This window comes from Oncorhynchus mykiss, chromosome 1 (assembly GCF_057628025.1).
Source record: "Oncorhynchus mykiss isolate SJ-2025 chromosome 1, ASM5762802v1, whole genome shotgun sequence".
Taxonomy (NCBI): Eukaryota; Metazoa; Chordata; class Actinopteri; order Salmoniformes; family Salmonidae; genus Oncorhynchus; species Oncorhynchus mykiss.
Genome location: NC_143022.1, coordinates 21,104,594 through 21,118,563, shown reverse-complemented (window position 1 = coordinate 21,118,563; position 13,970 = coordinate 21,104,594). Strand labels below are relative to the sequence as shown.

General features: G+C 41.6%; 1 protein-coding gene across 1 annotated transcript; it reads right to left on the bottom strand.

Annotated features, from left to right (window-relative positions):
• Nucleotides 1–164: 164 nt before the first annotated feature.
• On the bottom strand, nt 165–2,046 carry LOC110503939 (mitochondrial import inner membrane translocase subunit Tim13). The gene is made up of 3 exons (XM_021582641.3): nt 1,790–2,046; nt 1,301–1,369; nt 165–1,120 (listed from the first exon to the last, which is right to left on the bottom strand). Exons 1-3 carry the CDS (start codon nt 1,907–1,909, stop codon nt 1,022–1,024), a joined length of 288 nt encoding a protein of 95 aa, XP_021438316.1. The 5' UTR covers nt 1,910–2,046; the 3' UTR covers nt 165–1,021.
• Between the last annotated feature and the right edge of the window lie 11,924 nt (nt 2,047–13,970).

Sequence of the window (13,970 nt, the reverse complement as noted above, 5' to 3'; positions counted from 1 at the left end):
GCACAGCTATAGCAGATTCTTGTCAGGAAGTCTTGCATGAAAGCATCTTTACGTGGGTAAATCTACATAGCTTCTAGAAGCTGTTCAGGCACTACATGAAAAATGATAGCCACTCTGGTTCCTCAAGCAACAGAACATTCATTTTCAAAGGACAAAAACAGCAATTTGACAATTTAATCTGGATTTATTTATTTCTGACAAGTGAAAAAGGCCATTCCAGTCAGTCACAAACTGAGCAGCACCCACCGTTCAGCATTCACAGGCCATTTCTTTTTACTTCTCTACACAAGTCAAAGGGCTGAATGAAGTGGAGCTGTTCCCAGAAATCTGACAAACCAAGCACACAAAGCCAGCTGGGTTCAACACAAAGTCTGCACCACAGCAGACCTTGTTAAAACAGACCCACTACTGTGGTGGGCAGATAGAGTGACAACTGGAACCAAAGTCTTGACAATACTGTTTTGTTCTCAACACGTATTCTGATATAGGATTCTTTGGCTTGGCCGGGTTCACAGTTATGAAAACAAAAACTTGTTCCTCAATTCTTCCCCATGAGAGAAACTAGGTTTACAGATGAAAGTGGTGGTAAAATAAACCTTACCTAACCTCTTCAGGGAACTGTTTCACCCACACAAACACATAGCCATAGCCTGTGACAAACTGAAGAATTGGGTACCTGGCACTGAATATAAGGGGACGGTTACAGAGAGTAGACTAGTTTAGAGGGTGATTGAAAAGTGACATAATTACAGAAAGTCTTTTTTCATGAAAATGAATTCATGACTCTTGTAATAAAAAATAAACATTATAGAAGATATCCATTTGTTAAACTATCCTTTAGTGAAAGGAGAATGTCCACAAATATGGCTGCTGTTCACAAGGTCGACAAACCAAACCTGTCCGTGAGGTGTTGTCACAGAAGTTTGTGTGGCATCGTGCCAGCCTCAGCCACTACCGTTAACACCTTCCCTGCCATATGTTTGGGCTTTGCTGAGGTAGGGCTGACAGAGTAGGATAATGTTCATATACGAGCCCTTTCCCTCTGTAGTCTGGAATTGTAGGCACGGGACACAGTATTCCATGCATCCATATATCGATCCATGCACATAGCGATGCATTTCTGCAATAAACAAAGATATCAGTCAACATTACCACTGCATAATATTTGCATTTTATGATGTCCAACATACCTCAAACATGTCTCAAATGACAATTCACTGACTCAAGTTAGGGGTCACAAATCAACCACTTCACATCCATATCCTGTCATAATAATCTGCGAATAAATACACTGGCATACCTGTTCAGAGTTATCCAACGTGCCTCCTGGTTTGCCTATGCATTTCTTGAAGCATTTGTCTGTCATCCTCTACAACAAAGGAGAAAGATAAGATTTAACCCACCATCACTCACCTCAGGCTCCACGACCTGACAGGCAATTTAACTAACGTTACATTGAGAGTAGGCCTGGCCTACAGACCAAATATGCCGTTTGTAGTTAACTATATACATGTAATACAATATTTACATGGCTTGCTAACAAACAGCAAGCATTCATTCATTCATTCATTCATTCATTCATTCGACAGGCTAAGGTAGCTAGTTAGCTAACTAACGTTAGCCAGCTTGTAGCTTATAAGGCCTATTGTATTCGTAGCTTACTAAATAGTTGTAAGGTGGTAGTAACTTATTGCTTTCACATCAGCTTTTTCAACTTGCTACGCAACAATTAGTTAACCTGTCAACTAGCTGTCCGGTGTCTAGTTACCTAGTATAGCAAATTACCTACCTGCAAGAGCTCTTGCGCATTAGCCACCGCAATCTGGACCTTCACTTGCTCCATGATTGTCCCGGTGTCCATTTTACCGGACCCAGCACCTGATGAAAAGTCGGAACCAAATCCGTCCATAACTAATTGTGATAGCTAATATTAAAACTTTAAGAAATTAAACTGTAGCTACCTAACTACACGTGCAGCTCTTGCAACCACTTCGACAAGTTGCCCTTGAAACAAGATAATTCGATCACGTGACTTCCTGTAATTGTGTTTCCAACATGGGAGATGTAGTTTTCAGTTTCCTAGCCAGTTCAGTTCACTAAGGGCCTGTTTCACAGACAGAGTTTAGATTACTCCGGGAGTAGGATTTAATGTGTACAGTCGTGGCAAAAAATTGAGAATGACACATTCATTTTCACAAAGTCTGCTGCCTCAGTGTCTTTAGAGATTTTTGTCAGATGTTACTATGGAATAATGAGTATAATTACAAGCATTTCATAAGTGTCAAAGGCTTTTATTGACAATTACATGAAGTTGATGCAAAGAGTCAATATTTGCAGTGTTGATCTTTTTTCAAGACCTCTGCAATCCGCCCTGGCATGCTGTCAATTAACGTCTGGGCCACATCCTGACTGATAGCAGCGCATTCTTGCATAATCAATGCTTGGAGTTTGTCAGAATTTGTGGGTTTTTGTGTGTCCACCCGCCTCTTGAGGATTGACCACAAGTTCTCAATGGGATTAAGATCTGGGGAGTTTCCTGGCCATGGACCCAAAATATCAATGTTTTGTTCCCCAAGCCACTTAGTTATCACCTTTCCCTTATGGCATGGTGCTCCATCATGCTGGAAAAGGCATTGTTCGTCACCAAACTGTTCCTGGATGGTTGGGAGAAGTTGCTCTCGGAGGATGTGTTGGTACCATTCTTTATTCATGGCTGTGTTCTTTGGCAAAATTGTGAGTGAGCCCACTTCTTTGGCTGAGAAGCAACCCCACACATGAATGGTCTCAGGATGCTTTACTGTTGACATGACACAGGACAGATGGTAGCGCTCACCTCGTCTTCTCCGGGCAAGCCTTTTTCCGGATGCCCCAAACAATCGGAAAGGGGATTCATCAGAGAAAATGACTTTACCCCAGTCCTAAGCAGTCTTTTGCAGAATATCAGTCTGTCCCTGATGTTTTTCCTGTAGAGAAGTGGATTCTTTGCTACCCTTCTTGACACCAGGCCATCCTACAAAAGTCTTTGCATCACTGTGCGTGCAGATACACTCACACCTGCCTACTGCCATTCCTGAGCAAGCTCTGTACTGGTGGTGCCCCGATCCCGCAGCTGAATCAACTTTAGGAGACGGTCGTGGCACTTGCTGGACTTTCTTGGGCACCCTGAAGCCTTCTTCACAACAATTGAACCGCTCTCCTTGAAGTTCTTGATGATCCGATAAATGGTTGATTTAGGTGCAATCTTACTGGCAGCAATATCCTTGCCTGTAAAGCCCTTTTTGTGCAAAGCAATGATGACAACAAGTGTTTCCTTGCAGGTAACCATGGTTGACAGTGGAAGAACAATGATTCCAAGCACCACCCTCCCTTTGAAGCTTCCAGTCTGATATTCAAACTCAATCAGCATGACAGAGTGATCTCCAGCCTTGTCCTGGTCAACACTCACACCTGTGTTAACGAGAGAATCACTGACATGATGTCAGCTGGTATTTTGTGGCAGGGCCGAAATGCAGTGGAAATGTTTTTGGGGGATTCAGTTCATTTGCATGGCAAAGAGGGACTTTGCAATTAATTGCAATTCATCTGATCACTCTTCATAACATTCCGGAGTATATGCAAATTGCCATCATACAAACTGAGGCAGCAGACTTAATATTTGTGTCATTCTCAAAACTTTTGGCCATGACTGTACTATTTAAACTATGACATTTAAGTAGCTTTCTTGAACATGGCTTACATTTGCTTTAGTTAGTCAGAGACTATGGAGTCCTGGGCTTCGGTCCAAACACTTAAAAGACACACCCTCGTCCACTTACCCTCCTCGCCTTATGCCCTTGGGGGAATCCCCGCTGCCATCTTGGTGGGTGGTCCAAATGATTAGCTAAGCAAGGGAAGTTTGCAATGTAAGGCCCTCGTTTTTAGTCGGCTTTGCAAGTGTACAATTGTGTTTACTCCCGTGCCTGAAACTCTCCATAATTCAATTTGCGACGATTGTACATCCGCTAAGAAAAGTCCACAATAACTTAAAAACAACTTCAGTGGAGAAGTCAACATTCAAGTGTCAGTACAAACGAATGCAAATAAGTTAGAAAGTGTGCTACTAATGCACAAACGTTTCGTAAAAAGTAAATATGTTTTTGTTTGGTTATCTTTTGGGAATTGTAGAAATAAAACATTTTCCTTCTTCATAAGTTCCAGCTAGGTATGCTAACGTTAGCTAATTAATTTGCTAGCCATCTTACAGTAGGCTAATATTAATAATTATATATTTAATATTAAGTAGACATGCAATCATAATTGACTGTCGCTCATACCGGTAGTTGAAAAAACAATCATCTCGGGATCAACGGGCGATGAATTTATGGCCAAGGGTGGCCCATTTAAAAATCTTTCCTTCCTCCCTCGTCCTGCAAGTGTATACTCGTCAGACGTCATCAGAAGTGTCCACTTAATTTGAGGGCTGAGGGGATAGGGTGTGTCTAAGTTTTTGGACAGCAAGTCCTGGAGTAAGTTAAGTAAGTCTAAATGAGAACACCTGTGTTAACACTTCTTGGCGCACCGATCCCTTTAGCGGGATCATTTTTGTCAACATCCGCTGAATTGCAGAGCGCCGAATTCAAATTAAATTACAAAAAATATTGCACAAGTGCAATATAGCTAAACACAGCTTAGCTTGTTGTTAATCCACCTGGCGTGTCAGATTTCAAAAAAGTTTTTTGGCGAAAGCAAACCAAGTGTTTATGTAAGGACATCTCTCTCAGCAGACAAAACATTACAAACAGCTAGCAGCAAAGTAGATTGGTCACGAAAGTCAGAAAAGCAATAAAATGAATCGCTTACCTTTGATGATCTTCGGATGTTTGCACTCACGAGACTCCCAGTTACACAATAAATGTTCCTTTAGTTCCATAAAGATTATTTTTATATCCAAAATACCTCCATTTGGTTGGCGTGTTATGTTCAGAAATCCACAGGCTCGAGCGGTCACGAGAGGGCAGACGAAAATTCCGAATAGTATCCGTAAAGTTCGTAGAAACATGTCAAGCATTTTTTATAATCAATCCTCAGGTTGTTTTTTCAATAAATAATCGGTAATATTTCAACAGGACCAAAGCTTTTTCAATACGAGAGAGAGAGAAAATGTATGCTCCAAGCTGCTCGCACATGCAAAACTCTGCTGGCACCCAGCCATCCACTGACGCGATGTGATCTTTCTCGCTCATTTTTCAGAATAAAAGGCTGAAACTATGTCTAAAGAATGTTCAGACCATGTAGAAGCCATAGGGAAAGGAATATGGTTGACATCCCTTTAAATGGAGGGAAGGCATGCAATGGAACAGGGAGCTTTCAAAATAGAAGGCACTTCCTCTTTGAATTTTCCTCAGGTTTTTTGCCTGCAAAATCAGTTCTGTTATACTCACAGACAATATTTTGACAGTTTTGGAAACTTTAGAGTGTTTTCTATCCTAATCTGACAATTACATGCATATTCTAGATTCTGGGCCTGAGAAATAGGCAGTTTCATTTGGGTACGTTTTTCATCCAAACATCAAAATACTGACCCCTACACTCAAGAGGTTTTATGCCTGATTAGGTTAAGTATGAGCACATGCTGTTGGTTTAATGGTGCTCATAAAAACCCGAAATGGAATAGAAAACGCCATTACTGGTGTGAATCTCGAGACAAAGACAATGGCAGAGGCTAAAATCATTTGTGAGTCAAATCATCCAGTTATTGAAAGTAAAAACAACACTACTGCTACTGAGCAAAATAAAGAGTGGTTGGGCTGCAACTTGAAGTGAAATCAATAAATTTGTAACCACAAGAAGAGTACAACTTCGAGTGAGATATCTTCATTAATATCAGTATTTTACATTTCTCTTTCATATCTGTGACATCACTTATAATGAATGATATCTGCCTTTATAGACTCTGTGGAAGAACCTTAAACTGGCTTTAAAAAGAGAATGCCGAGATCAGAAGAGAGTGATTTACTACTGGTGGTGGACCACCAAAAAAAAGACAAGACTGATGAATTGAGTGACTTGCTGTCTGTAATAATAGAGCACCAGCAACCTCTGGATGGTATACCAGACAATGACCAACCTCTGGATGGTATACCAGATGATGACCAACCTCTGGATGGTATACCAGACGATGACCAACCTCTGGATGGTATACCAGACGATGACCAACCTCTGGATGGTATACCAGACGATGACCAACCTCTGGATGGTATACCAGACGATGACCAACCTCTGGATGGTATACCAGACGATGACCAACCTCTGGATGGTATACCAGACGATGACCATTTGGACATTTCAGATAAAGAACTGAGCACAAATGGTACATATACCAAAAAAAGTTAATTAGTTACTTCCTTTGGTAAATATATTCCACTCTCTGAGTCAATCTTTACTCTTCTTTCATTCTAAGGACCATATGAGTTTATGGTCCTTACAATGTTTATGGTCCTTACAATGTTATTTACAATGTTATTTTTTCAGAGGAAAGGAATGTGAACAGGTTGGAAGAGCCAGTGCACAGTGCGTGTGTACCCTCTACATCTGCTATAGCACCCCTGAGAGAAGATGCTGCCACCACCTTTCAGCAGAGAACAAAAAAGATGACCATGCATGAAAAGTTAGCCAGAGAATTTCATGAGCATGAAATGAAATATCTGAATGAAGAACATGAAATTACAATTCTACAGGTTGGATTGGATATGAAGTTGGAAGAGAGAAGAATGATCCAAAAAAGATAATGATGAGACAATTGTGATAACCAGCCATGGTGAACAATATATATAAAACATTTAAATGTTTTTATTTGGATATTCATGAGTATTTTAATCACCACAAACTACATTTTAAACCAGCCTTGGTTTAGTCACTTCATTTTGCTGCACACTATTTGAATTTTGTACAGAACAAACATTATCAAAGCAAAAAATAAGCCATAATGAATACATTCCATATTTAAATGCATCTCATCTAGTTGAAGTGCTGCAATGTGAAAGCAACTCTGTATGCAAGTCCTCGTTGGTCATTGCCTGCCTCAGCCTTGGGCATATTATCTTGATCCTGATCTTCCATTGGAGGAGGTAGTTGTGCAGCACAGCTGTAGCAATGATCACCTTGCAGCATCTTCTTGGCTTGAAACTAAGTGTATTGCGTAAACACTGGAATTGATTTTCCATACTCCACACATACACTCGACCATCCCTCTCGTGCGGGTATGAGCTTGGTTGTAGTATCTTTGCTGCTCAGCTGTTGTGGGATTTATGTATGGAATGAATATAAAGTTATTCTGACCATATCCACTGTCAATTAGTAGTCCACGTTGTTGTCCTCCCTGAAACTGAGCACACAATGAAGAGTTGAAAAATCCTTGAATCGTGAGTTGCACCTTTCCAGTGGGCAACAATGTTTGAAAACTCAAAATTAGGAGTGCATACACCCTGAACATTGATGGAAAATAATTTCTTACGGTTCCTGTACACTTGATGGTAATATGACATCCATCCAAACAGCCAATCACTCCTGGGAAGTGCCTATATTCATAGAATTGCACTTTATAGTTGGCTTGGCCAGCAGCATCAGGAAACTTGATGTAAAAGACCTCAGTTCAAAAATGGCCTTGTTTCACGATGAAAGTTTCCAGATGCCAAAAACCTCAAAGTGATCAGAACTTGGAGAGAATTGGTTAAAGGCCTTCCTCTTTGAGACAGAGAGGAAAGTCTAGGCAAAGATTATCTTCAATGCATTTTCTTTGTACATACGAAAGCGGTCTCAAAGCCATTTTTATCAAAGTAGTTTAATGGATTACTCCTATCCACAATGTTAGGGAAGATTCAGAATTTGTTGGTAACATATGTAAGATGTTTTATATTCATCAAATGTGTGTAAGTTAATTCTCATCAGAATGGTATTTTTGTGTAATTCTGTGGTGAGGTTGCAGTTATCTGTTCTATGTCAAAACTAAGTTGCCTGGGCCGCTGAGAGGGGAGAGGTCAAAGTGTCATCATGTGTAAACATATCTTTCACTCTCTACCTTTCCCATAGTGGGGAAAGGAAGGTTGCAGTGTCTGGAATCATTCTATGCTCCCTCTTATGTTGTTTCTATCTTAACCTATAGCCTCACCCTCCTCTCCGTGAGTTTGTCCAGGAGTTTGTATTTAGAGTGGGTTGTATCTAAATGACAATTTGATATATGCCTGTTGTAATGGAGGATTGGTTTATGGTTCTGGGTTTGGGAAAGGAGACAAAGCTGAACGATGAGTTATGTCTATGCTGTCTGACTATGTGTGTCTTTGCTATTAAAGGAACTCAGTTGCATTGTAAGGGGGCTCTCAGAGGATTCACTGGGAGACACTGAATCAATCTGAGAGTCACAGGGTTGTGATAGAGCTCATATAATTAAAGATGGACTTTTATAACTAACTCTGACTTGTGTGTGTGGTTTGCTCCCATGATTTGGTAAATAGAGGAAATTTCCACGACAACAAGTACTCATCTGGCTGGCCTCTGTAGTGCATGTTGGTCTTCATTTAGATATTCCAACTAGTCCATGCTCCCCCACAAACAGTACTAAGCAGAGGTTAAACCTGCCTTTTTGAAGGATTAATTTAAGCTTCAATTTAGTCCTAGAGTAGCTCTAATCCTCCCTCTTGCAATCGGCTTTGTTTAATCCAGAACAGGATAAATCTAAGACTATTTTAAGATAAAGCGACTTGTACAGACTAGAATTAAGATAGCACAAAACAGGCATTTTACTCATGGAGTAGGCTTAAGCGTTGTCTGTGAAACCGGCCCTAAAAGTTGTATATCAAGTGCAAACATTTTGTCTTGATTCATTGAAATAAAAACCTTTAACATAATCTGCCTGAATTGTGTTTTAGTCCATTTTAATGTTTTTGGGACACATGAGTGTGTGGTGTGCTATATTCCAACACATACACTACCTTTCAAATGTTTGGGGTCACTTAGAAATGTCCTTGTTTTTGAAAGAAAAGCAGACATTGGCTGTGAAGTTAAGTTGTTTTGTAAGTATATAGCATATGTATCTGTCTTGTATTCCAAGAAACGTTTACAAGCATTTAAATATTTGTATATTTTTCCATTTGTTTTCTGGTAAATATTTGAAGCTTGCTCGAATTGGCTGTAAATGTATAGATTTGCACATTAAATGTAGTGCAAGTAAAATTTTCAATTGACTGTTCAGTTGCCCAGTTACAGACTTACTGGTCCTTAACCCTTTCTCCCTAGTCATTAGTCATGTGTGTCCAATTCCAAATCAAATTTTAGGCCAGGGTTGGTATGGAATTGGACATTGGTTTCTAGTTAGTGTTTGCATATCTGGAGGTTCTAGATTTGTGTATGTAATATGGCAGAAGTGTCCTGGAGTCCATTTTGCTACACCTATCCAAGCCCCATCAGGTCAAGCACTACAAAGATAGAGTAGGGGGTTAAAAATCCTTCTCTCGGCCTGTACCTTGACATGGTTAGAGGGCTTCCAACTAACCCAGGCCCATGTTATTGAACTGGTTGCCTGTCGAGGACAAGTGACAAGAAGAACTAGCCACAGCACCTGATCAAGCATCTCCTGATTATGCCCCTTTCCTCATCCTTTAACTCTTTCTCTCCTCCCAACTAACACAGAGATTTGAAGGAGCAGAAGACTTACAAGGCAAGCATACGTTGTTGCCAAGGGGCCCAACTTCCTGTGTAATGCCCGATTCCTATTATTAATTGAAGCCATTTGGGATCTGCAGTAATGGTGCCATCGACGTGTTCAATAAAAATACTCTGGCTCAATGCATACAACACCAGGAGCGACCCAAAAGTTATTGGTGGCCATTTCCTTGATACGGTTGGGGAAGTGGGGGGCTGTGCCCGCATTGTAGGAGCAGACATGGGGACGGAGAACAGTCGTGTCTGGGACATGCAATGGTACCTACGACAGAATGATGATGCCATTGGGGGCGAGAGAAGCTTCTTATACGGTCGAACCACCAGCAATCAGAGAATTGAAAGCTGGAGGGGGTTTCTGCCTAAAGTATGTTGATTTTTGGCTTGAGCACCCACATAGACTGAAAGATTCAGGTGATTTCGACAGACTTCTTGGACAAGAACCTTATGCTGTTCTGCTTAATGGGCTTACCTGCCACACTGTACTGCACTTACCTATAAACGTTCTTCTTCCTTATCCATGTACCTCACCAATAATGCAATTACAAGCATATTTTGTAGTGTTTCCGAAAACAAGGACAGAATGAAACTCTTAATATGTTTTATTTTCCTATGATTTCATATCTAATTGCAAGTGAATTGCATGCTGTTAGGAGCAGACAAGCGTCCAACTCCAATCAATAGACCCCCCCCCCCCTTACATCAGCTGATATCTCAAAGTGTTGTACAGAAACCCAGCCTAAAACCTCAAACAGCAAGCAATGCAGGTGTAGAAGCACGGTGGCCTGGAAAAACTCCCTAGAATCCTAGGAAGAAACCTAGAGAGGAACCAGGCTATGAGGGGTGGCTAGTCCCCCGGGTGGAGATTATAACAGAACATGGCCAAGATGTTCAAATGTTCATAAATGACCAGCATGGTCAAATAATAATAATCACAGTAGTTGTCGAGGGTGCAGCAAGTCAGCACCTCAGGAGTAAATGTCAGTTGGCCTTTCATAGCCGATCATTAAGAGTATCGCTACTGCTCCTGCTGTCTCTAGAGAGTTGAAAACAGCAGGTCTGGGACAGGTAGCACGTCCGGTGAACAGGTCAGGATTCCATAGCCGCAGGCAGAACAGTTGAAACTGGAGCAGCAGCACGGCCAGGTGGACTGGGGACAGCAAGGAGTCATCATGCCAGGTAGTCCTGAGGCATGGTCCTAGGGCTCAGGTCCTCCGAGAGAAAGAAAGAAAAAGAGAATTAGAGAGAGCATACTTAAATTCACACAGGACACCGGATAAGACAGGCGAAGTACTCCAGATATAACAGACTGACCCTAGCCTCCCGACACATAAACTACTGCAGCATAAATACTGGAGGCTGAGACAGGAGGGGTCAGGAGACACTGTGGCCCCATCCGATCATACCCCAGACATGGCCAAACAGGCAGGATATAACCCCACCCACTTTGCCAAAGCACAGCCACCACACCACTAGAGGGATATCTTCAACCACCAACTTACCATCCTGAGACAAGGCCGAGTATAGCCCACAAAGATCTCCGCCACGGCACAACCTAAGGGAGGGGGAGCGCCAACCCAGACAGGAAGATCACATCAGTGACTCAACCCACTCAAGTGACGCACCCCTCCTAGGGACGGCATGGAAGAGCACCAGTAAGCCAGTGACTCAGCCCCTGTAATAGGGTTAGAGGCAGAGAATCCCAGTGGAGAGAGGGGAACCGGCCAGGCAGAGACAGCAAGGGCGGTTCGTTGCTCCAGAGCCTTTCCGTTCACCTTCACACTCCTGGGCCAGACGATCAGTGTATTCTCTATGGCCTGTAGTGGAAACCAAAAGATCTGGAGCATTAGTTGCAATAATCTTTACGTGTATTCACTATTTTACAATTCTAAAGTTCAGTGGAATCGGAACAATGTCATTGTAAACATAGCAGTCTCTCTCCTATGAGGCCTTTCACCGACCAACACACTAGCAATGCCAATCCCAACGAGCCACAGGTTTGGAATTTTGTCATGAGCTCTGAGTTGAGCGGCCGTGCTGCCCCTTTAATTTATGTATTTTTAGGATGTGTGTATTGCTATGCATTACTGCGCCATTGGAGCTAGAAACAAGCTTTTTTCTGCACCTGCGATAACATTTGCAATTATGTGTTCACAACCATTAAAATTATATTTTTTAGCGTTGCTGTCCAGCAACTGGTGGTGCTGAAATCTCAGAGGTATCGCTCTTATGTTTATTTGGTGCTGATTTGTGCCACTGTTCATGGTCCTGAATCAATACGTGTCTGCTGTTTTAATGAGCACATCTTGGAGTTCATGGGGCTTCTCCCATGGCAGGCCACTAAGCCTAATACAAACTTCTGAGCCCCAAATTCGACAAGGGCTTTGAAAAACATATAGGATAGGCTACTGGTAGTCACAAATTATGGTAAAATACCTATATTTTTTCCTTATTTTGGCACTTGTAGGGCTTGTTATGTTCATGATACCTTAATAACAACAACAACAATATTTCCACCTCTATAGGATGAATTGGACACTACAAAGGAGACCTGGAACACCTGATCCACCCGTCAAAGAATGAGAATGTCCCCCCATTTTCGGCCTGATGTCGACACACACTGTGTGGTGTGTCACAAGAGGACATAACCAGCTGTGAGGACCATCGTGTCCACCGTCATGACTGACATAGCTTGTGGTGAGGATGTGTATACCTTGTGCTCCTACATCATGGCAGAGAACAATCTAGCTGTTCCTGTAGATGCATATGTAACAGTATAACTTTAGACCGTCCCCTCGCCCATACCCGGGGGCGAACCAGGAACCCTCAGCACACATCGACAACAGTCACCCATCGCTCCACAAAAGCCGCGGCCCTTGCAGAGCAAGGGGAACTACTACTTCAAGGTCTCAGAGCAAGTGACGTCACCGATTGAAACGCTATTTAGCGCGCACCGCTAACTAAGCTAGCCGTTTCACATCCGTTACACTCACCCCCCTTTTGACCTTCCTCCTTTTCCGCAGCCACCAGTGATCCGGGTCAACAGCATCAATGTAACAGTATAACTTTAGACCGTCCCCTCGCCCATACCCGGGCGCGAACCAGGGACCCTCTGCACACATCAACAACAGTCACCCCTTGAAGCCTCGTTACCCATCGCTCCACAAAAATATACTAGCTATTTACCAGTCATATTATTTGAGAATCAATGGATAGGAATTGTGCCTTTAAGTAACAGTATACTTTTACATTTATTTTCAGACAAAATATAAGCAGTGTTGACTTTTGTTATCAATGATCCTTTTATTTCATGAACATGTAAACACATGAACAAACTTTGGACTCAAACACATGAAGTTTTTACAAAGTAGGCTACTCCTGAGTGGGGCGAGTGCGCACTGAGGAACCGCGGCTGTAAAAAAGAAAAAAAAAGAAGTGAAAACCAAACCCATACGCTAATTATTGGTAGTTGTTTGGCAAACATAGATGAGTCTCTTCTTTCAGACGGTCTTCAAAATCAAAACATCTGGGCTGTATGCAATTTGAAATTATGATCTGAAAAAAAGTTACATTTTTTTAAAGAAAACTAAAACAGAAGATGCTCCATGTAGACCGAAATAACTCGCTGATCTTCAGCCTTTTCAGTCACAATCGATAAGTCACCCATCAGAGTATTCTCAATTTAATATATTTATTATTATTATTGAAAATAGTTTTGATATTGTTTAGGTGTACTTTTGATGGACAAGCAACTTGTTGGATGAAGGGGCAGGGAGGAAAAAAACATACTCCCAAAAACTGCTTATAACAAATTCTGACTTAATTTTGCCGGACACCAGGAAAAGTAGCTGCTGTCTTGGGGATCCATAATAAATACAAATTATTGTGTTTTGTGATTTAGAAATTGTAACAATGTCAGTGTGTTTTAAAGAAAAGTCAAGGATGGGGACAATGGCACTGAGTACAACATGTGTGTGTTCTTCAGTAGTCTTGGGGGCTTCTTCCAAAGTTACTCTTAGTTTCAACACAAGGACATGTGCGCCAGTTGAAGAAAGTAAGACAGGGTAAAACATAACATTGTAAATGTAGTGGTTGAATGTGTTGTCAACATAATTGGGTCAGGTAGCCTGGTGGAACAAGACAGATACATTTATACTGCTCCCCTCTAACGCAACTAGCATCCTCCCTGGTAACTTTTGACAATTCATCTACTAATGCTACATGATTGATTTGAGAAAGTTCATTGTGTGTGTGTGAGAAATTGTCTCACTTACATT